This window comes from Neopsephotus bourkii, unplaced genomic scaffold, assembly GCF_033783945.1.
Source record: "Neopsephotus bourkii isolate Nb327-2 ecotype Australia unplaced genomic scaffold, CSIRO-AGI_Nbou_v1 NB_86, whole genome shotgun sequence".
Classification (NCBI taxonomy): Eukaryota; Metazoa; Chordata; class Aves; order Psittaciformes; family Psittacidae; genus Neopsephotus; species Neopsephotus bourkii.
The window spans coordinates 106558-130472 of record NW_026900603.1 but is presented as its reverse complement, the minus strand read 5'-3'; the positions used below and the strand labels follow the sequence as shown (position 1 = coordinate 130472).

Sequence of the window (23915 nt, the reverse complement as noted above, 5' to 3'; positions counted from 1 at the left end):
CACAGCTTTATATCGCACTGTTGTATCTGTGACAGTATTCAAGATACTACCTTATCTTAGGCCAGTTGATCTTTCAGTGATCACAGAAGGGACAGAAAACAAACTGAAGACTATTAATCCCACCAAAATGTGTGAAAACGATGCAAAAGGCTTAAAAGTGTCACATCACGCACAATACGCAGGTAGGCAGAGCCCTCAGAACTATCTGTAGCCAGGTAGTGTTCATGTTTTACATTCCAGTTCTCAGTTTGGAGTGAGAAGGAAAATAACCACATCTTCAAAAGGTAAATAGTGTGGGGGGAAAAGTAAGCTGGGCAGGGGTCCTTTACCAAAACGTTTACCCTCACAGCCATTTTTAGGTGGACAGAAATAGAAGAAAAGCTGAGGCTTTAAACAAAATGGGAACATGTAATAACTGTGCTCATTTGGGAGTGTCCTACAGAACTGAGTGCAAAATTATAATCCTTTTATTGTAATATTTAACTCTGAAATTAACTTTCTGCATATTTACAACTGTACTCAATGTTTATAGACCCTTCCTTTTAAGGGGGGGGTTGGGGTTTTAGTTGGGTGGGTTTTGGTTTGGGTTTTGGTTTGTTTTGGGTTTTTTTAAATTAAAGCATGCACGTAACTTTGCTTCATAGTAAGTAAGAATTATAATATTCTGGTTAGATTCAAAAGTCCCTTGTCTTATTGTATCCTGAATGCACTCAGTCAATCTAACTTCCTAAATCTGGAAGAGAGGGTTCTTTCACATGAGAACGGAAGGTTGAAGAACAGGGCAAAGAAAATTACAGAGAAAATGAAGGAAGAGAACAGGTGAAACAGAGGATTACTTTTTAGTCATTATAATATATAAAAGTAATCATACAGATACCACAACATTTTACTGTACAATCTCCTTAAGCTTACTTGCTCACTGACTTGTATAAACTGCATGTGCAAATTAGTTCTATAAACATGATACCTCTTCAAGCTACTCTGACTGCAGTATTTACATATATGCTGCAGTCTTCCAGAAACTCAGGACTGAAGATCACATAGTTCCATGTGATGTACAAAAGCAACAGAAAATAAAAATGCATTACATCTTTCATTATGGTAGGTGTCTTTTGAAGGGTTTGACTGCTTATGACAATGTAGGAATATTTTTCCCTTTCAAGACCTCGTTGCACTTTTTTTAGCTACTTTCAGCCTCAACAAAAACTGCTGATTTCACGATTTTTTTACTTGTTTAAATAATTGTTCATTGAAAACACAAGGAGAAATATCAGAAGAGATGGGGATGAAGAGATAAAAAACACAGGGAAAAAAACAGAAAGTAAGGAAACAATTAGAAACAAACAAGAGGAAGTGGAGGAATAAAAACAAGCCTTAATTGTTCTCTAGAGATGATTCGAACATTCAAGCTAATCAAGTCCTCTGAGGGTAAGAGAAACACTCAAGACTGCTTTCTGTGGGCTTCAGCTGCTTAGACATGACTGCAACAGTGTCTTACAGTAATTGGACGTAGACTGAAAAACAGAGAACACTGTTAGGTCCTCCCTGCCCTTTAGTGGCAAACTAGACGGTAAACCAAATTCAATATCCAAGAAAGGAAAACAGCCATCCAGAGATTAAGGAGTCATGTTGCCTGGACAAAGCAAAAGATAATGTAAGTCATCTTTGATGGTTCTGTCTCTTAGCAATAACATCCCTTAGCAAGGGATAAAACTTGGACTTTTATAATATGGTTGCACTCACAAAACATGACTGAAGAACCAACCAGTGTTGACTGAGCAAGAGCTCTTCCTCAAAAAAAAAAAAAAAAAAGAAAAAAAGGGAAACAAAACAACAACAACAAAAAAAAAAAAACTTTTACCTGTCCTGGAATATTAGAATTAGTTTGTGGTTGAAATAGGGATGCAGACATAAGAACAGCTAGTGCGTGCCTCTGCAGGACCTTAGCTACCACAAGCATATGCAAGACTCTAAAAATGTATTGAATTTTACCTAAATTTTTGGATGCCAATGAAATGATTAAATTTTCTGGCTGTGGTAAAAAGAATTATAAATTCTTTTTATAAAATAATATAAAATATATATATATTTTTAATATACAAAAATATATTGATATCAGGTAAAAATAATACATATATATCAGAAGAGCCATATTCTGGCAGCCTGTGGTAATCACAGAAAAACAACAGCTGCCTTGTATGCATGAAGTATCATTGCGAGGAAAGGACAGCATACACTGGACTAAATAAAATAGCCCAGATGCAGTTAACAGGAAATGTTTTCCTCGTGGACAGAAGTGTACACCAGTGCACAGAATACGCAGATTGGCAAGATCTGGCAAGGTAGTTTAAAGCCTACTTTGAAACATTTCCTAGACTCAAGCCTCTGTAACAATATTCCTCCTCAGTAGTGCAGCTAGCAATACAAAAAACAAGGCTGCTGCATACTGTCAAACAGAGGTCTTCCCTCAGCAACTGCTGCAAGTATGGCAATTTGAAATTTTAAAAATAATATGATCCCCTCCATCCAATTAATCTCTGGAAATGAAATAGAAGGTACCCTATAACTACACAGTGAAACAGGATCTTCTTTTTTCTGTTCTATTTTTTCCCAGTTAGAAAACCTGCCCAAAAGAATGAGCACTTGAAAGAAGAAGAAGGGACCCCCACAGCTATCTACTTTCTTCTCCATTTTAAAATGGATCGTAAGCCTAATGTTCCTCCAAACACACATTTGATGGTATGTAGACCTTTAGTAAGGGTTTTGTCTTACAGATTTTACAACACTTGAGAAATACACATGAGAACCTCATATTCTCTCCTTCACTATATTCTTGTAGTGGAAAGCAAGACAGGCAGTGAATTGTATAGCTCAAGAAATGAGATTGTCAAGCCAGACCGTTCCTCGGTTCCTTGAAAGCAAAATTACTTTCTACTACTTACTTGCACATTAAAGTGGCAACATTAACAATAAATCTTCCCAAAACAGAATTCAATTTACACAGAGGGACATTTCTTCAAAACTAGCCTGAATATAATTAGTTTTAGAACACCTATAAGCTTTTTCTTTCAGACTGGTCCTTTACCTATCAGATAAGGAGCAGCCAGTACAGTGAAATGCCTAAGGCTTTGTCAGAATTTCCTACCATCACAGGCTTTGCTTTTTCACTAATATTCACAACTACAGTAACTGCAAAGGACATTAGCATGGAAAATAGTACTGACTGCAAACTCCACTGAATAGGGCTATTAATTTGCCAGTTTATGCGCTAGCAGAACATAAAAGATGAAGGCAAAAGAATAAAATCATTTAAATTATACCAAATGTTCAGACCAGTCCTGACCTAGAACCTCATGAAGAAACTACACATACAGCAATGGAAGTTTTCTAGGCAACTGATGTGTCTTCAGGGTTTATTTCAGTTACATTCAACTAAGACAAACTACCCCATATACATGAAACAATAAGGATCTCCTAGCTAAAAAAAACAAAACTCTAATACCCTGATCAAAACAAATGGGGAGACGGGACCTGCACCCCTAGGCACAGGTATCAATGTATAAGAGACTGCATCTTCCATGCATTCATTTTTAAGCAAAGCCCACTGAATCACTCTTCTTCTGTGTAGATCAAAAGGTAGATCATAAGCCTAAGAAAATATGCACATTTTCTTCATAGAAAGATAAACTGAAATACTACCTTTTTGTAAGAGAAAAATTGTTTTTTAAACAATAACAGAAAAAAAAAAGCTGGTGAAAAACTTGGCTGAAGTTTTAGAATTGTGAACCAAAGAGGGAGAAGGACAGATTCTCATCTGCTGCTTTTGGGTAGGTTTCCTGTTTGCTTTTAACAACTTGCTTTTCATCCAGCATGAATACTAGGTTCTGTAATGAGCTTTACTGGCAGTGTTGTTTTTTTTATTAAACATGGATTCAGATGGATACTGAAAGCCAAAAGCAGATTTTTTAATTATCTTCATAGCCCTGAGAATGCGACATTTCAGAAAACTTCCTGCATTTCTCTTTGATGTTATGTATTCTCTGAGCTACACTATACCTACCAAAAGGTAGTGAACATCGGGGGGGGGGGGAAGAGACCAAACCAGACCAAAAAAATCATTACTCTCTGGGGCACCGTGAGACATATATTGCTGTTTCCATATCCATATTCCACTTATCCAAACAAATCAGCTGTTTGACCCTATCACTTGGTGAGCGTGTTTAAGACAGAACACTACTCAGTGTTTTTATTTCATGCATAAGAGATACGGGAAGGAAGGAAGGATGGAAGAAAGGAGAGAAAGAAAGACAGAAAGGTGGATTTTCATCAACCAGTTATAAAAATGCTTTAAAGCATGTTAATAAGAATCATACATAAACAATATACATCATTTGGAGTAACACCAGAAGAATCACACAAATCTTAATGTTTTCACTGTGCATAGATTTATGAACCTCATATCTGAATAAACTCTTTACATTTGCACTTAGACACAAAAACTGATGACAACTTTGAGATTTAAGAATCTTTAGGAGGTTTTGCACAACCCATTTCTGCATCCGGGTTCTTGCTTTCCCTGATTCATCCCATTTTGTTTCACACTTTATAATAGCATTAGAGATTCAGGAAATTAACAAATTCCAGTGGCCTGACACAGGAAAGCATCCTTTTTGCATTACTCTCTCAGATCAACTGACATGTAAAGCAGCAAGGAAAACATGAAATTTGAACTACTGCACACCAAAGCAACAGAATTGATTCTGTCATCAAGATCAAAACCCATAGAGTTGGACATTTCCCACAAAGCAGATTACAGGATAGATGCATACTTATTATGCAGAATAACCTTCAAAATTATTGAAAAACAGAGAGAGGGAAAGTGCATGGGAAAACTCTGTTCTTTGCTTAAACATTAGTGCTGATGTGACCAGCACTAGGATTTACACCAAGACATTCCTAGACAGAAAATAAGTAAAAAATGTAAGATGGCCAAATGGTAAAGAGCTTTACTGCCAGCATCTAGGAGATTACAGCATACACAAAAACATGCAAAACAATAGAAAAGCAGGTTTCGGAAGTCTTTATCTAGAACCACAAAGTTGCAGCTATCTCATGCAACCTTTCAGTTTTCCAACACACTGCTGTAAGCATGGTGCTCACAGCTATCAATCACTGGCCAGTAAGTGGCTTCAACTTGTAGAAGAAGACCAGCAGTGGTTCAGGACATTTCTCAGAGCCTAAAATTTCCACTCTCTGGCAGAATTAGTGGCAAAAATTAGACCTAGATTTTACACGTCATGTTTTGACACAAACATTCAAGGGAAGGTGGAATACACAAAGGTAGAGATTGACAGAAAAAAAATGACATGTTTTAATTCTTCTCTGTTGAACCAGGTTTCATATGTGATTAAGACAAAATTAAAAATATTCTGGAAGATTCTGTCATATCCCAGGGTTATTATGAGTTTAAAACAATCTTTGCCAAAGCTAAGGAAATTAAAATGGTAGAGCACCACACAAGAGCCCACGAAGACTTCAAGCATGCAACATCCTATCCCACCAACAGAATCATATAACTGCCGGATTGTGATTTCTGTACAGCCTATGTAGAGGGATTATACCTGAATGATTCATATGCTACTGAGGCCCATGAAATCTCATACCTACTGAAATTTGTATTAGAACACTACTCCAAATCATTCCTTTTCTGCTCTGTATATTTTTCAATACTGAGGTGTACGAATAAACTGAAAAAATTGTTATTGTGCTGGGGGAAAATGAAGCTCCTCACAAAGAGTAGCTGAGATCAACCATGCAGCAAATTTTCAAATTTGCCATAATCCTATAAAAATCTGAGCATTCAACTGAATTTAGAACACTTTGAATCATTAGTATTAATATAACCTACTCTTGCAGCAGAGGAGATGAATGTCCATTCTTACATACAATCACTGTCAACAGCCATTTCTCCTAGAAGTCATATATACATAATGTATGTTCTATTAACCATTCACTTCATGGTTCCAGTTTTTATACTTTCCACCTGATTCTAATTTCAGTCCTCACTTGTGTCACCTGAGGCTCTGATGCTTTCCAAATGAATATGGTTAATTTCTTCTTCTGAGTCTAAACCATTTCCTAGAAAACCATGTATTTTTAGACAAAATATGAATTAACCTTGTGTGCCTTTAAAAATTTAGTTTTCTACATTAATACAGAATATTTTTACAAAAATAAAGCAAGAGGTTCCTGATGTGAAATGCTTACAAAAATGTCCTTGAAACCTGTGGGAGAAAAAGATGTATTTACGTGTTATCTCCATTAATTCTACACATGCATTTTATATATATATATATATATATATATATATACACACACATATATGTTTTGTTTCCTTAAAGGGCTATTGTAGCAACTGAAGTCCTTTATCTGTGACAAAAAATATAGTTAAGCTACACTAGTATTAACCTAAAATTGCTTATAAAAAGCCAATCACAGTAGTTAATTCTAGTCCTGTGTCTTGAATCTAAGGCTGATAACAAAACTCCTTTGTTACCATCTCATTCTCTGCTGCTGTTGCTGTTGAAAAATTTTCACTGTGACAACTAATCTCATACTAGCTGCATTCTGTTTTGCTATTTCCTACATGATCATTTTTCTTCTTTTTTCTTTTTTCTTAGATGTTTTTTCTTCAGAGTTTTTATTAGTAGTTACCCAAAAGCCACACAAGTCCTCTGATAAGACCATCACATCAGTGAATCTGTGGAACTTATGGAGTAGCATCAATCATATCTAAGCACCATCTCTGTGCAGGTAGAGTTGTTCTGAATAAATCAAAACACCCTCGGTACATCTGGTGGCAGAGTTCCTGAATATGTTCCTATGCAAAGTGCAACAAGAAACATGAGCTTCACTTTGTTGGGTGCAAGCAGTAATACGCAGCACTTGAGTTTGCTGGACAGTAACAGTAATCTCAAACCAGTGCTCTGCATTGTCACTAAGTAGGAGACAGCAGAAAGAGAGCAAACCAGAAAGACCCAGAACCAGATTGCCACATTCCACATTTCACTGCCATCTCCCAGTGGCATCTGACTGAAAACAAGAGCCAAGAACGTACAGGTCTTCCAACCAGATCTGCCACCCTACACACATCAGCTGACCTCTGCCTCTAGCTCTGAGCAGCAAGGGGAAGCTCTTGATGTGCAGAGCACTGTGACAGTGTAATGAGAGTACCCTGAGTTTTTAGGAGCCTAGAGAGGACATACAGGGCCTATTTGCACCAAGAAACAAATTAAACATATTCTAAGTTACTGTGTAACAGGAAAACTTTTTGCACAGGAAAACCTTTGGGCATTTCTAAAACATGAACTCTCAACACTTACATTTCATTTGCTTGATGATGGACTTGTTGGGCTCAAGCCAGTGCTGGAAAGACAAAGCAGAGAGCAGAGGTTAATACAGATCACATCAGACAACAACATCCTTGTACAGCTATGTGGTACCAAAAATAGGAAGTACGATTTTTGTTTCACTGAGACATATATACGCTGAAAAAGCACCTCCATACTGTTGTAATGTTGGAATTGCACTGTACAAGCGTATTTAGTTTTACCACTGCTTAGTAGATACATTCAAGGTAAGACAAATATTTTATTTTAAAGATAAATTTTAAAAGACATTCTCTAGTGATTAGTTTGCAACAGACTTTTCAGACTTACACTTTCAGCCATTTTTGTCTAGAAATATGACCATCTGGGCCAGTAGGACAGACTATTCAGAAACGTTAATATTGTTTGTTCATTAATGCTGTCTTCTACAGGTCTTATATAAGCACGTAAAAATATTGTATTCTCAGTCAACAGCTTCAGAACACAAGCTACTGTTCTCTTCTAGCAAGAACGGAGAATCTGAAGGGAAAAAGTGTACTTTTCCATGAAATGTGTATGCTACTTTCAGTGAATGCACAACAGAGAGGTACAGATGGTATAGTTGGTGTTTAACTTTCCAGGGAAAGACTGCAATGACAGAAAAATTTCTATAAAATCAACTCAGATTCTTCTGGGATGAAAAGCCAGGCTCACATTTTTGTTAAGAGCCTTAGCACGTCCCCTGCTACCACTAGCTGAACCGTTCAGGAGCATGTTTTGATTGACAAAAGAACATGCTGATATTCAAGTGCCACTTCTAACCACAGCGAACAGCATTTGTACTGGGATTTTTCCTGTAAGCAAAAAATTTCCGCAGTAAAATGAGATTTGTGCTGCAGAAGCAGCTGGTCAGAAAGCATAGTATTCAGCTTTAATAAGCATAATCAACACTGGAAGGCCTTGCACTAAGGGGTTTCATTTTTAACCCTTTTTATTCTAGCTCTGAAGTCCTACAAAATCTAGTACTTTTTAAACCACATGTAATATTTAGAATACCCTACATCAGCTACTGTTTTTACTCATAACTTACAGTAATTCTGCTACAGAAAAAGGCCAGGGAAGACAGTTTGTAAGAATTGTCAATAGGTGACAGAAATTATTATTTTAAAAATCATGGTATCTCAAGACTTCAGTCAAAATCAGGGATAACTTTAAATTAGTTTTCTGGAACCAAACTTTTGAGAAAACAAATAACATGGAAAGAACAGTTTTAAATACCTGCAGCTTATATGCTACGGCTGCTCCGAAACTACTGCATACAGTTTACAGTAATACTGGTGATCCGCACTACCCTGTATTTCTGTTTGAAGCTTACTTACCACTGCTCAAAAGACAAAAAAACCAAAAAAAAACAACACCAAACTTCAAACAACAAACTTGAAAACAACAAAAAACAACCCCACACGATTTCTTCACATCTTCCCTCTTTCTAGTATGTCTCTTTTTTGGGGGTGAAAGAAGAAAACAAAAAAGAGAAATCAGTAAGTGCTTCACCAACTTACCAGAAATACCTAGCTCATTTCATTCTTTTTTAGATCACACAGATACATTATTTATTAATTCTGCTCCGAATAACTGTGGGGTGAGGGCTGTTCATAAATAGGTTAGGCAAGTTAAGAAATTGTATGCAGTCTGCAGTAATTTATAGATAAATGATCTAGATGAATTCACAGATATGAAACCAGACACACAGATACACAAGTTTACTTTCTTTAACCTCTTCACACACCTGTCCCACCTCCACCAGGATTTAGGTATCCTAGCTGAAGATTCAGACAGCAAAGAGAAACCCAGACAGTGAGCTGTGCTGTATTATTCCCAGGGAACTGAGAGGTAAGAGGTATCTCACACATGTAATCTACCAGAAGCACAACACAATTTGTTTGATGTTTCTCTTTGAAAGGCCAGGCTGAAATACTAGTACAGACCAGGTCAGCATCTGCAGCTGCTTGAAAAAGTCAGTTACCTATTCTAACAAAAAGTCAGGTATTAATAAAAACACCCAATTTGCAAATATTAAACCCTCGCAATTAATGACTAATTCATGAATAATGAAAAGGGGAAACGTGAATGAAATTCCTCCTGCATAAACCCCCAGAACACAGATTTAGCTAACATGTCTGAAAGCAAACTGTTTCTAATGTTTCACTAAGAGCTGGCTTTCATAGTTTAAAAATGGATTGAAAAGACACCGAGCAATTAAGCTGTCTAGACCTTCACTTGGAGGTCAAGGAACTGGCAGGTTTCAGAAGCTCAGATTTCTGTAGTGACCTTCTGTTGGTGGAAGATTGCAGACATGTAGGAAATTCAAATGAACCTTCCAGAAAACTAAGCAGTCACTTTATAATTTGTGGACATTTTCTAAGATACAGCAATTAGGTGCTTAATGCTGTCTGAATGTCAGGGGAAGATAAACACCTAGTCACTGCTAGTACTTCTGAAAATAGCCACCCCTATATTTGTTTGCATATTTCAATTTGAGTTTTAGGAAAGATTTTCCCCTGAGTACTTATCTTCCAGCCTTACAGCACTGACTAATAATTAATAATTGTGCCTCATCTCTACACTAGAGTATTCATGCTATATTTATTCCAAGATTAATTAGCTCTTACAGCTAGGACCAGATAAAAGTTCCTATAAATTCGTCCAAAGGTTTCTGCAGGAATTTTCAATTGAAAAGCACATGGCTTTGCAAAATGTTCCTTCCATGTATCAATCTTTTGTTAAACAATTTCCTGAAAAGAAAGAAAAAAAAAATCCTCAGACAAAAAGAAATACAACATTTTGAGTTCTCAGACCAAACTTTAAAAGCATTTAATGCTTCCACCACAGAAAGATGTCATTGCTAAAGTGTGCCACACTGCCTTGCAGGAACAAACCATAGGTGTTTCCAATTTTTTTGTAAAGATAGCACCTCATTTATAAGACAAATAAAAAAAAAAGAGAAACAAAACAAGTCAGATGTAAACTTGGAACCACAGACAGAATCTTTAATTTCCCTCCATGGAGTAAAATGTGCAAACTAGAGGAAGGGAAAAACCCATCAACCTTACAGTTCCATTTTTGCCTCATGTATTTCACACTGTTGTCCATAAGGACTGCTTTAATTGGATGATAGCCTACACCCTCAAACCAGCTTGATTTTTTATGTGGCAGTACTTAATGATCATCAGAAATCATTCCTGCAGAGGCTGAGCCTCCTATTTCAATGATGGCATGTTAGTAACACGGTTGTTGCCCAACGGAGTAGATAAGACTTTGATCCTAATCCAGATAACATCTAAGAATCCTTTGAGGAGATTCCTGTTCAGCACTGCCAACTTCTAATCCCTTCTGCCAAAAGACATCTGTGTAGGAGCTGGGCACATAGATGGTCAGGCAGATGTCCTCACGGAAGCAGAAAGCAAAGAAAGAACCTAGAGATCTTGAAGGTCAGTCATGGGATAGCTAACAAGTCTCAGTGCTTCAAGCATCAGTGGTGAGTAAGCAAACTATTATGGATATCACTTTCGGTGCTGGGATCCTAAAATATGCTGAGAATTGCATTCTGACTCATATTTCACTGCGACTACATGCTGTGTTTCAGACTAGTGCAGTTTTTACTTTGTAAATACAGCCTTCACCTCTGCTCAGCCTTTAAGTGGCACTGACTAGTCATTAGCAAGGACAGGTGTGTTCTTGCTTACCCACAAATGCTCAGCAGCTGATGTTCTACCAGCTTCCACAGCAAAAGCTCAAGACGAGCGAGGACACCACGTACAGATAAAAACAGTGTTGTAGAAAGTCAGTTTAACTCCACAAACACTGATACCCTTTTAGTAAAGATACTTCAGTCAACAACCTGTTTTGAACAGTCATTCACTGAGAAGCTCAGACAGGACTGAGCTTGGTCTCACTACAGCACAGAGTTAAGGGTTTTAGGATAAGATGCAGGGAGGAAAGAGGACACAACGTCACATATCTATTTTTACAGTCCCTGTAAAGGGTCAGGTGTCATGAAAATGCCCAACTGTTCTTCCTCTAAAATTCAACAGTCTCCTTACAGTGCAAACGTGTGGTTCAGTCTCCTCATCCTATGGACTCCTGTGTAAGAGTGGCATAAACCAAAGCTCACCTCCTAAAAACCTGCCAAGCCAAATGCAAGTGCTTGGGACCTGACAAACCAGAAGTCCAAGGAATTCAGTGAAAAGTCTCTCCCCTCCTCCAACACAAGAGGCTTTCCATTTAGCCGCTCTGTAAGAGGAGCACTAAAGAAGCGACAACCAAACATGACTAAATGCTATGAATATTTAACTCCACCTCAGCAAGCAATATTTAGTCAATGCTCAGATATCCATACGGTAAAACAGAACCTGAGAACCTGCAGACATCACAAGACTACTCTAACGAGCATTTGAGGACTTTGCTCGATGGACAGAAGAAAGCAGGAGAATGGAGATATGCACTGAAACACTGATAGAAAAGTAACAAAATTAATTTTATTTAAACATCAACCCTATATTAATCTTGAAAATGAATACCTAAAATTTTCCTTGAATGAAAAGCAAAATCAATACTAATTTGCTTTAGCTTCAAGGCAGTGACTTGTACCAGGTCACTGCCAAAAGCCAGACTCAAAAAAATAGCAACGGTATCCAAAGCTAATGGAATCTAAGACACTGGAATTAACTAGATACCCCTCTACACCAGCGCAACAGATGACAAACAACCTAGGGCACCCTGCATATCTCCTTCTTCATGCCCTGAGGCTGACATCATTTCTTCCTGGTTTCAGGAACCTCTATACCAAGAATATCTGCTAGTGGCTGCTTAGTTGACTTAGGACACAAGGATACGGAATGAAGCTACATCTGGGAAAGTTCAGACTGAATGTTAGAAAAGGGTTCTTCTCTGAGAGGGTGGTCAGTCACTGGAAAAGGCTCCCCTGGAAGTGGCCACAACACCAAGTCTGTCAGCATATGGATGATGCTCTGAATCATATGGTTTTAGTCCTGTGAGAAGCAGGCAGTTAGACTTGATGATCTTTATGGGTCCCTTCCAACTTGAGATATTCTTTGATTCCCCAATATTGATATTGTCCTGTTGCAGCAAAGGAGCCATTCCTCTGTACTACTCCAAAAATCAGGACATTGGCTCTGGCACAAGCTAAGCAGGAAGAAACAACATTCATCATTATAACAAAAATGAATCTGGTCCTGAAATGGTACCATACACTGAAATAGAATTACTATTTGTATGATTCTGAGCTGGAATTTATTAAACAAATTTCCAAATTCTCACTCTGTTTTTCCTATTAAAGTATTCAGAGAGACACCAATGATGTAAGTTGGAGTAGCTCAACCGACTCGTAACCTCTAATACCAGCTGAACATTTGGCCATAGAATCTGTGTATCACAGAATCACCGAATGATTAGGGTTGGAAGGGACCTCTGGATATCACCTAGTCCAATGCCCCTGTCAAGGCAGGGTCACCTACAGCAGATTACATAGGAATGTGTCCAGGTGGCTTCTGAAGATCTCCAGAGAGGTAGACTTGATGACCCTATGGACTCCTGTGTAAGATTGGCATAAACCAAAGCTCACCTCCTAAAAACCTGCCAAGGCAAAGGCAAGTGCTTGGGACCTGACAAACCAGAAGTCAAGGAATTCAGTGAAAAGTCTCTCCCCTCCTCCAACACAAGAGGCTTTTCATCTAGGCTCTCTGTTTGCAAGAGGAGCACTAAAGAAGGAGCAATCAAACATGAATAAATGCTATGAATATCTTAACTCCACCTCAGCAAGCAATATTTAGTCAATGCTTAGATGTCCACACAGTAAAACAGAAACTGAGAACCTGCAGACTGTCTCCAGGTGGCTTCTGAAGATCTCCAAAGAGGGAGACCCAATGACCCTCCTGGGCAATTTGTTCCAGTGCCCTGCCACCCTCAACGTAAAGAAGTTTTTTCTCATATTGAGGTGAAACTTCTCGTGTTTTATATTTTGATGTGTGCCTGAGCCACCACGTCCTCACAGACAACAGGTTCACAAATGATGGAAAAAACATCTTTATTAAAATAGCCTGCAGAATTACTTGGTGTACAGGGTTATTGATCTTCACATATGATAGTAGCATTACTATGGTTAGCAGCATTACTGCTGAATTAAGTTTATATGTACATTCACACTACTATTCATTTGTGCCAAGATTTTGTTTAGTACATAAATGCACTCCTACTGGTAAAAGCATCCATTTAACTCAGCACTTTGTTCCTAAAAATTGCCGGAAGTAAACACTTAGAAAAAGAATAAGAGTAGCAGCTACCATTGTGTTCACTGGCTTTTTCCATCAGCCTCCGTTATAATTTGTTTATAAGCTTTTGTGGACCTTCACTGATTTGACGATTAACTTTTTTCCTAACACTTTCTTGTGTTTTTGACATCTACAACAATGAATTTTTTCAATAGGTATGGTATTTTAGAAAATACTTCTCAATACCTATTGCTTTATAATTTTTTTAAGTGTGTTTTAGTTCTGTCATAAAAATTGCAGGGCAATCTTTCCCTGATCTCCTTCTCCAAGCCATTTTACATCATATCTATTTCTCTCACATCTCTTGTTCATTCTCTTTCTCTCTCTCGGTCATTCTCTCTCACTTAAGTCTTTTCCTAGCTGAATTTTTCTAGTCTAATCCATCTCTCTTTGTATGAAATCCATTCTTACTTGATATCATGGCTTTGAGCAACGTAGCCTAGTAGAAGGCATCCCTGCCTGTGGCAGAAGAGTCGGAACTAGATGGTCTTTATAGCCCTTTCCAACTGGAACCATTCTACGATACTATGATTCTCTGATCATTCTCATAGCTGTCTTTGTTTCTTTTCTAGTTCAACTATGATTTTTTGGAACAGCATGACCTGAAATACACACAACAAGTAGTGTCACAGCAACACTTTGCGCAAAAGGACATATTTTTTGTGATAACTCTGTCCAGGAGAGCAGATTCATACGCATAGTGAATCATTAAAAGTATAATTAACCTACAGCCCAGTGACTCTGGTGTTCAGCATGTAAGAGAGTGGAGAGCTCCCAGATAGCCCTCTTTGCATAGCTGTATGGAGTCTTGCAATGCATTACCCAAAGATACAGCTTTGTTAACCTGAAGTTGCAAATTATCTGTTGTCTTTTCCTGCCAACCTTCTTTGCCCTCATGTTGGACTAAGTGCACATTTTTAAGTAATGTATTAAATAACTATTGGTTACTAGAACAGAGATCAGGGCACCCAAGACTTGCTGACCCTTTCAGAAGTCCACTCTGAAGAGGAACTGTTGCAGATTTTGTGTACAGAACTGCTACTTCATGATACACAAATTCATTATTCACAGACAATAGGCTCCAGTTTCCTTCCCTAGTAAATACTGGGACACTGCTGAACAGCTTAGCTTATAGGATTAAACGAATACTCTGCCCAAGTCCATAGTAAATGATGTAAACTGGAATACAAATGGGACTCCCCAGCAGCCTTACTAGTGAAATTAGTATGTAATCAGACAAAAAAAAAAAACAAACAAAACTGTCTGTGTGTAGAGGTGCCTACTTGCATGGAAAATAGTAATTGTATTTGCAACAGCTCTTTAGGGGTAGACTGGCAAGAGTACCAGCAAATCCATAGTGCACAATGTCATCTTTCTAGTGATGCACAGAGCTGGGCTCTACGTTCTGGGGAAGTCAAAAAATCCCAGTGTACTCAACCATTCAAGACCACCTGCCTGGTGGGATCAGTATTCCTACAGCAGATTCACCGTTCTGAAAGCTTTGCTTTCATACTGCCAGGTATACACAGAAAGCTAAAACCACCTCACTATTGTGCCACTCCTAGACAACCCTGCAGCACACCCAAATGACAAAGCATCTTATCGCTTCAGGGTGATTACAATCTCAAACATTTCTAGTGACTGGCAAGACTTCACAGTTGCTCCATGCTCTTAAAACGCCTTTTCATAATACCTAATGCTTCCCCATGGGTAGTTCCAAAGTATTTCTGCCACCTCTTACTTTCACATCCAAAAACATAATCACAAGCACATGTTCCAAGCCACCTACTGGGGGTAAAAAAACATAAACTTACATATTTCCAGTTTTAAATCACTGCTCGGGTATCTTCTGAAGGGACTCAAAGAATAAATTTCACCACACTGACATTTTCCTTCAGCCCAGTCCTCCACTGCTCCCAATACCAGCAGCCTCACTCAACAAGGGATCATCTCCAATGAGAGTTGCTGGACAGTAGTTGCATTATGTCAGCCTAATTCCATCTCCTACCAGCCCAGAAAAACCCACACAGAAATGTGCTGTTAACCCAGGGTTATCTGGCACACTACTAGCCATACTGCATTTCCTCAAGGATGACAGTGATAATTGGCCTTGACATAGTATCTATTACATGAAAATGTACCCATAGGTAGTTTCTTGACTAGCAGAATCTAGAAGAATCAGAAACACCTCAAGGCATGTCTCATGTTTGAAACTACTTATTTCTAAGAAAACAAATGATGGTTTCTGGGTTCTTCAGCACAGCTTCCTCCAGATTCCCTGTGGAGTGGGTTTACCCTACACTGTTTACCCCAGTGAGAAGAATAATAGGGTTTTACCACCAATGTGGTGGCTTTTCCTCATGAAAACACTAAGCTGGGAGGGGTGGCCGACACGCCAGAAGGCTGTGCTGCCATCCAGAGGGACCTGGACAGGCTGGAGAGCTGGGCGGGGAATAACTTGATGAAATTTAACAAGGGAAAGTGTAGAGTCCTGCATCTGGGCAGGAACAACCCCAGGTTCCAGTATAGGCTGGGGAACGACCTGTTAGAGAGCAGTGTAGGGGAGAGGGACCTGGGGGTCCTGGTGGACGACAGGGTGACCATGAGCCGACACTGTGCCCTTGTGGCCAAGAAGGCCAATGGCATCCTGGGGTGTATTAGAAGGGGGGTGGTTAGTAGGTTGAGAGAGGTCCTCCTTCCCCTCTACTCTGCCCTGGTGAGACCTCATCTGGAATACTGTGTCCAGTTCTGGGCCCCTCAGTTTAAGAAGGACAGGGACCTACTGGAGAGAGTCCAGCGCAGGGCAACTAAGATGATTAAGGGAGTGGAGCATCTCCCTTATGAGGAAAGACTGAGGGAGCTGGGTCTCTATAGTTTGGAGAAGAGGAGATTGAGGGGTGACCTTATTAGTGTATATAAATATCTAAAGGGGGAGTGTCACGAGGATGGAGCCAGGCTCTTCTCAGTGGCAAACAATGAAAGGACAAGGCATAATGGGTACAAATTGGAGCACAAGAGGTTCCACTTAAACCTGAGAAGAAACGTCTTCTCAGTGAGGGTGACGGAACACTGGAACAGGCTGCCCAGGGAGGTTGTGGAATCTCCTTCTTTGGAGACATTCAAAACCCGCCTGGACACGTTCCTGTGTAACCTTATCTAGGTGTTCCTGCTCCGGCAGGGGGATTGGACTAGATGATCTTTTGAGGTCCCTTCCAATCTCTAACATACTGTGATACTGTGAAACCTTACAGACAATTGCATCCCCAGACAAATATGACCAAAACTGTCTTCAAAAGTTACTGTAGTAACTTTTAAAAGTTACTACAGATGAAAGGGAGAAAGGCAATGTGATCCCATACACCTGGTTTTCTCAGAAATCCAGGCAAAAAATTCAGCAGCTAATATATGAACAGAAAGAAATTGCTCATTCTCAGCATAGTACCATTAGGCATAAAATGGCACACCACAACTTACTGCATTCTTTTAGTACAATCCTGTGTATTTCTGAAGCTACCCTAAGGCAGTTTCCCCAAAGGAACATCTAAATGTGACACAAGAATGCAGATATGGTGTAGAACCTAGAGCTTTTAACTGCTAGTTCAATTTGAGGTCATTGGCACTTTTATTCTCCTGTAAATGCAAAGATAGGAAAAAAAGCTACTGTGCTGCCTTCTGTTAGAAACGTCTTTCAGAGTTTCTTTTTTTGGTCTGGAAAAGAAAATAGAAAACTATAGAAAATTTTACAAAGTTTAAGCTTCTGTAAGATATCTGCACACATTTACTTATGCACAAAGAAAGTACTATTGAAAAAAAAAATGGCTAAGGGGAGGAAGGAGTACATTATAACCAACACGAAAAATAAGCTGTGGTAACACAGTTGTTTCCTACCACAGTTTCCCCACATTTCAAAATTTTGTTCCAAGCTAAGACAATTGGCTCAATTATCTATATTTTTCACATAGAAGTTATGAATGTTTTAAACACAAATATTGAAACAGTTAATTTGGAACGTCTGAAATACTGTAACAGTTAATTTTTTTAATTCTGAAACTCAGTCAAGTGTTTCAACACTTCTAAGTCAAAATGCTATATTTTGGTAGCATACTCTGAAAGAAGACATTTAAAATGAGTTAAAGCTGGTATTTTTGCCTACTTGAACTCCCTCAATAGACTACAAAAGGACTGCAAATTAGCTTTTGGAGCAACTCTGCAACCTTCACACAAGAAATTACACATAAAAAAAAAGGGAGGCAAGTATCACTGGTAGAATAAATGTCAGCAGGAGTAATTTGCAAAATATTTATATGTATATATATGTACACGTGTGTACACTATATAATAACATACTATTATGTCATAGAGCTTAACTATTCAAACAGCCAATCAAGAATAATTCAGTAAAAGCCAGAATTAAATGCATGATCTTGGCACTTCCATTTGGAACGACATAACCCTTTCTGTGCAAAGACGGACACTATGCAGTGAAATATAAACTACAAAAGACATTCAACAATTCCAAGAAAATCGGCAAAGCAACATTAATTGTATGCTGCCTACATCAGAATCAATAACTCTTATGAAAAAAGTTATGCTATATTTTTTGAAACTTCAGAGGATGGTGCCTAGTCCTGTCAGTGTTTAATAAAAACCCCTTCCATAAAATTCAAGAGATGTCTTTTAAAATTCTTTAATAATCCAGTTAAAAATTTTGCCCCATTGCCTCCATTATAGATGCTCCAGACACTGCAGCTTTCATTGGCTTAATTAAGAAACCACTTCTCTTGCTTAAATTTTATTCTTTCTACTTTACACTCTGATGCATGCATGACCATATCCTCTTATCCTCTGTTTTGCTGTACTAAATGGGTTATGCCCTTTTTAATATCGTCTCAAAAACAAGCCCTCCATTCTCTTTATCTTTCTTATACTTCTTCTCCCAATTCAGTTAAACTTTCTTTCTTAAATACAGACATCTAGATCAGAATAGCTGAGGTCTCATTAGGGTTTAATAATATTAAAACTTTCCTGAAAATACAATCCTAAGAGAGGGCAAACAAAGTGTTGTCTTTTGTCACAGCCACATCATGCTGATGGCTTATTGCCAAAACCAGACCAGGCAATATTAATTTTATTCCAGCATAAGTAATCCATGAGGTTCCTCGATTGTGTAGATGACAACTTCCTCTTGCAAGTGACAGAGGAGCTGAAAAGGAGAGGTGCTATGCTTAACCTCGTGCTCACCAAAAGGAGGAGGTGGTGGGGAATGTGATGCTCCAGGGAAGCCCTGGCTTTAGCAATCATGAGATGGTCAAGTTCGAGATCCTCAGGGCAGCAGAAGGGCACACAGCAAGCTCACTGCCCTGGACTTCACGACAGCAGACTTCGGCCTCTTCAGGAAATCTGCTTAGTAAGGTTCCATGGGATGAAGCCCTAGAGGGCCAGAGGCCAAAGAATGCTGATTCAAGTATCACCTGCTACAAGCTCAGGAGTGTTGCGTCACAACTAGAAGGAAGTGCAGCAGGAGGGCCAGGAGACCTCCTTGGATGGATAAGGAGCTGCTGAGGAAACTTAGAAGGAAAAAAGAAACTTATAGAAGGTGAAACTGAGGAGAGGCAGCGTGGGAGGAATACAGGGACATTGTCCAGGAAGCTAGGGATCAGGTCAGGAAAGCCAAGGCCCAGTTAGAACTGAGTCTGGCCAGGGGTTTCAGAGATAACAGGAAAGGCTTCTATAGGTATGTCGCTAACAAGACAGACTAGGGACAACATGGGAGAGGATCTGGTTTAAGACTATCTTAAGAACCTGAATGTGCACAAGTCCATGGGACCTGATGGAATCCATCTGCAGGTCCTGAAGGAACTGGCAAATGAAGTTGCTAAGCCACTGTTCATCATATTTGAAAGATCATGGCAGTGAGGTGAAGTTCCCAACGACTGAAAAAGGGAACTATAACCCCCATTTTCAAGAAGGGGAATATGGATGACCCAAGGAACTACAGACCAGTCAGTCTCATCTCTGTGCCTGGCAAAATCTTGGAGCAGATTCTCCCAGAATGCATGTTAAGGCACATGAAAAACAATAATGTAGTTGCTGACAACCAACATGGCTTCAATAAGGACAATTAGATGATCTTAAGGTCCTTTCCAACCCTAACCATTCTACAATTCTATGATTATTAGTTGTTCCATCTCTTTATTTGAATAGACGGCGATGAAGTATATTGTCACACACCCTGTTGAACTGGTTTAGAATGTATTATCACTTCCCTTCAAAGCAATTGTTCTCAGTCAAATTACCAGATTTAACTTTAGAAAGAAGCTCTTGGTGAATTCCATCTACAGATCTTTACTGAACCACTGTTCCTGTTTTGTAATACATCTGTCCAACGCATAAGAATGTACTGCAGGAAACAGCTCTCCCTTTTTCCTTGGTGGGAGCTGCAAGAATTCCACAGTGGCTACAATGATGTGATGCTCCTTCAGCAAGCCCGTTACATCTTATACTTGCTGCAGCTTATCTCTATAAACACATACCTGAACAACTACTCCTCTGTAATCTTGTGTTTGGGTTTTTTACTTAATATGAATTTCATACAGCTAAGCTCACAACTGCTAAAATACAAAACTGTGGGAAGAGCCATCACCTACCTCATCATTTCAAAGTCATGATTTCTTCATCATCCACAGCATTTAAATCTGCATAAAGTAATTTCTCTTATAACTCATTTCCTAATTCATGATCTTAAAACCAAGAAAAGTGGACTAGAATCACTGCTTTTGGCTGTTAAAATCAACAGAATTACTGCCTACGTTTCCCAAGAAGCATACTCTACAGAAAAAAAGAAATCCCAAATTCCAGTGCAGAGCCTAGAGCTACTTTGTGCCACCGCTCAGTCATGCCTATAGATCTTTTCTATCTTCAGTGCCCAGGGGAAGCAGAATATATCAATTCACCTGAAGCTAAATACATGAACTGAGGAGAAAATTAATTTAATAATGCCACTTTAGGAAGCTCTGTGGATTATGGCTACAGTATAAATCCTCAGAGATACGTAACTTTGCATTAGAACTTCACTGCTAATTGGAAAAAAAAGTTTAAAAAGAAAATCGATCAATTTAGCATTACTTACGAGCAAATGTAGTCAGAGTTGATATACATACCCTTTGCTTCTCAGGGTCAACATATCGAATGCCAAAATAGTCTTTTTCCAGCAAGCTGTAATAGTTGCAGATGTGATCTATGAGAAACTGACCTTTAGTTTCCCTCTGTAAAAAAAAAAATAAATATATATATATATATATATTATTCTGAGTACTCTGACCTTGCTGCCTATAAATATTTAAAAAAATGTAATTGAAGTATCAAGGAAAATGGCACATGAAATTTGTTGCTACTCAGATGAGGACAAGGTTTTGAGAATTTATCTCCTCTAAAAGATGCAGGAGATTAGTGATCAATATACACCCTGCACATTCACAAATTGATTTGTTAAGAAAAATACCATCACTACTCCTGCCTCAGGAAAACTCATGCTACTTTAATAGCTACACATTCATAACATCCAATATATTACTAACAACCATACTTCCACCTAACGTTATAATGGCATAACAGATACCCACTTACATACGGAATTTCAAAGCTGTATGTGTGGTTTTTTTTATCCCCCAAGTTTGCAAGCAGCTTTGGCAGTGAGTATCTTACCAGATCTTTATGCACTGCCCACAGAAAAAGAGAGCTGATCCTTAATTCCCAGACAGCACTACATTACAAGAAAGAGATGCTCAAATGGCTAAAAGAGATCTTTTAATTCCATTGGGTAGCTACAGCCTTATGGAAAATTACTGTACACATGATGGTCTGTTAACAATCTCACTCCTTATTTCTGCTTTCTTGAATCCCAATACCATGTTTCATTTCTCCTTAGTCTACTGCCTGATGTGGAGAACCCACAGTTTTCTAAATTGAGATGTGCATGAGTATTAACACTGGGCCAAGGCCATTCACCTAAAACAGTCCACTTTAAGCAGCCAAAGGTACTTCACTACTTTGCAGTGTCAAGTTTCTGCATTTCTTTTCCTTTGTCTACCCAGGTCCTGCACTGAGACACCTCTGCTGTGGACCACGTAGTGAGTTTGCTAGGCTCTACCCTTTGCTGACATAAAACAACTTGAACTTTGCTCTTTTATCACTACAAAATAGAAACTACACAGAATATGCAATCACATTATATAAAAAAAAAATTACTTAATTATTCCTCAAAATGACTCCCTGAAAACTTTGATGCTATGACTTAATTAACCTTTCTTTCAGAATCTAACAGGCAATTTTAACCATAAACAGAACAGCTGGGCAAAAATGAACAGGTATCTCCTGCATTTCTCCAGGTAGTATACAAAATTGGACACTGTTACCATCTTCATTTCACTTAGGAGCAGCTGAGGCAAAAACAGTGCTGTGATCCATCCAAGGTCATTCTTTAAAGGACAGAGGAAGCAAGAGGGTCTCAAGAACAGCACTGTCCACTGAGACCTGCTGCTTAATACATTAAAAATGAGACATACTTCAAGACTAGAGTGTTAGAAAAGAATACAATCTGTGAACTACTGCTCTATTTTCTTATCTTTACAATTACTAAGGAATTCTGACATGGATAGTGTTACTCATTTGTTCAATCCCATTACTCAAGGAAAGACTAACTAAATAAAAAGCACCTTCAGTTATGGCACTGACAGAAAGCTGCATGGCGCTTCCGGTACACTGGGGCTCCTGCAACCATCCCAGTCCCTACCACATGGACGTTCTCTCCTGAATTCAATTCCAGCCTCGAGGGAGTTGCTAATTTCTCTACGGATTTCTTTTTCCTAGACAAGAGCGACTCTGCTTCTCTTCCTGCTGTGTAAGCCACCTACTTCCATCACTCCTTTCTTCTTCCACCTTCTGCCTCTTATGTATTTAGCCTTCACTGTGTGTCCTTTACTCTCCCATATGCTGCTATTTTCCTGGAGGGTATCACTGCCTTGTCTACACCACAGTATTTCTGTACTTTTGTTTTCCTATTTTTAAACAGCCAGTATCAAAGGATGTTAACCCGATTTGTCTGTTTTCTATACATGCTCACTCAACCTTATGCTTTGCGCCCCCTGCATTGCTACCTTTTTCCACGTGATATAGCTGCAACAGTTTTGTCTGCAATTGTTTTTTTCCAGCTTCAGAACATTTACAAAACAACTTCTTTGTTGTTAAGAGTGATTAACACAAACACTGACATTTTTTATACTGCACCCAGTACAAGTATGGGCTTGTGACAGCATAGAGAGAACTTTCCCCAGAAGGCAGAGCTGATATCAAAGAAAATTAAGGAAAGAAAACCACCACTCACCATGCGACTGACATAAAAAAAGTCTACAATTACATATACACATCTCAATAATGTTTTTTCTAGCTTAAAATCTTAGAAGTGTCTACAAACTTTTGTGACTATGAGATAAGCAAGGCCATCAAAATATGAAGATAAAATTACACAGTGACGTTTCAGTACAAAGGCAGTTGGAATAAAATTGAACTCAGATGTGATATTCAAGCTGCACGCAGTTTTAAGATGAATTTACAATAAACTAAACAGAACTGGGGAACAACAGCTATTAAGTGACTCGGGTACAGTCAGCCATGAACACAGGCATTACTGACAACAGTGTACAAAAGAAATTCAATTTTTAAAACACTGGATATGAGGAAACCAGACTAGTTGTATTTTCACCTGACAATATTGGAGGGTGCTCCTGGAAAAACAGCCAGTTCATGAACTAACTGCTATAGGTTCACATTCTAAACAGTTCATTTAAAAAGCCCTTTGCTTCACCCACCTAAATCATCACAAAAGTTTTTTTGAGTTCTTGAGGAATCCGATAAAAGGCTAGGGCATGTACAGTGTTTTTCAATCAAGTAACAACACTCCCTTTCTAAATTTACTTGATGTCCTGGTTTTCTTGCTTGAAAGATTATAGAAATGAACCGAACAGAAAAAGAAGCAAATGAACAAAAGCCTCTGAGCTAAATTCATGCTCTAGGAAACCTTAAGCCCTCCACAGATACATAAAAGAGACTAGTTTAATAACCTCACCCTTGGTTAGTATACACTTCAGTTAATAGTGCCACTTAGTCAGGCTTCACGTTTCGCATGATTCATTACCAGATA

General features: G+C 38.6%; 1 protein-coding gene across 1 annotated transcript in view; it reads right to left on the bottom strand.

Annotated features, from left to right (window-relative positions):
• FRMD3 (FERM domain containing 3) overlaps positions 1 to 23915 on the bottom strand; it is a 114083-nt gene that overhangs the window by 31249 nt on the left and 58919 nt on the right. Inside the window, exons 2-3 of the mRNA XM_061355161.1 lie at positions 20878 to 20982; positions 7383 to 7425 (exon numbers count right to left, since the gene is read on the bottom strand). Coding sequence (XP_061211145.1) covers positions 7383 to 7425; positions 20878 to 20982 — 148 coding nt within the window. The remainder of the gene's footprint in view (positions 1 to 7382; positions 7426 to 20877; positions 20983 to 23915) is intronic.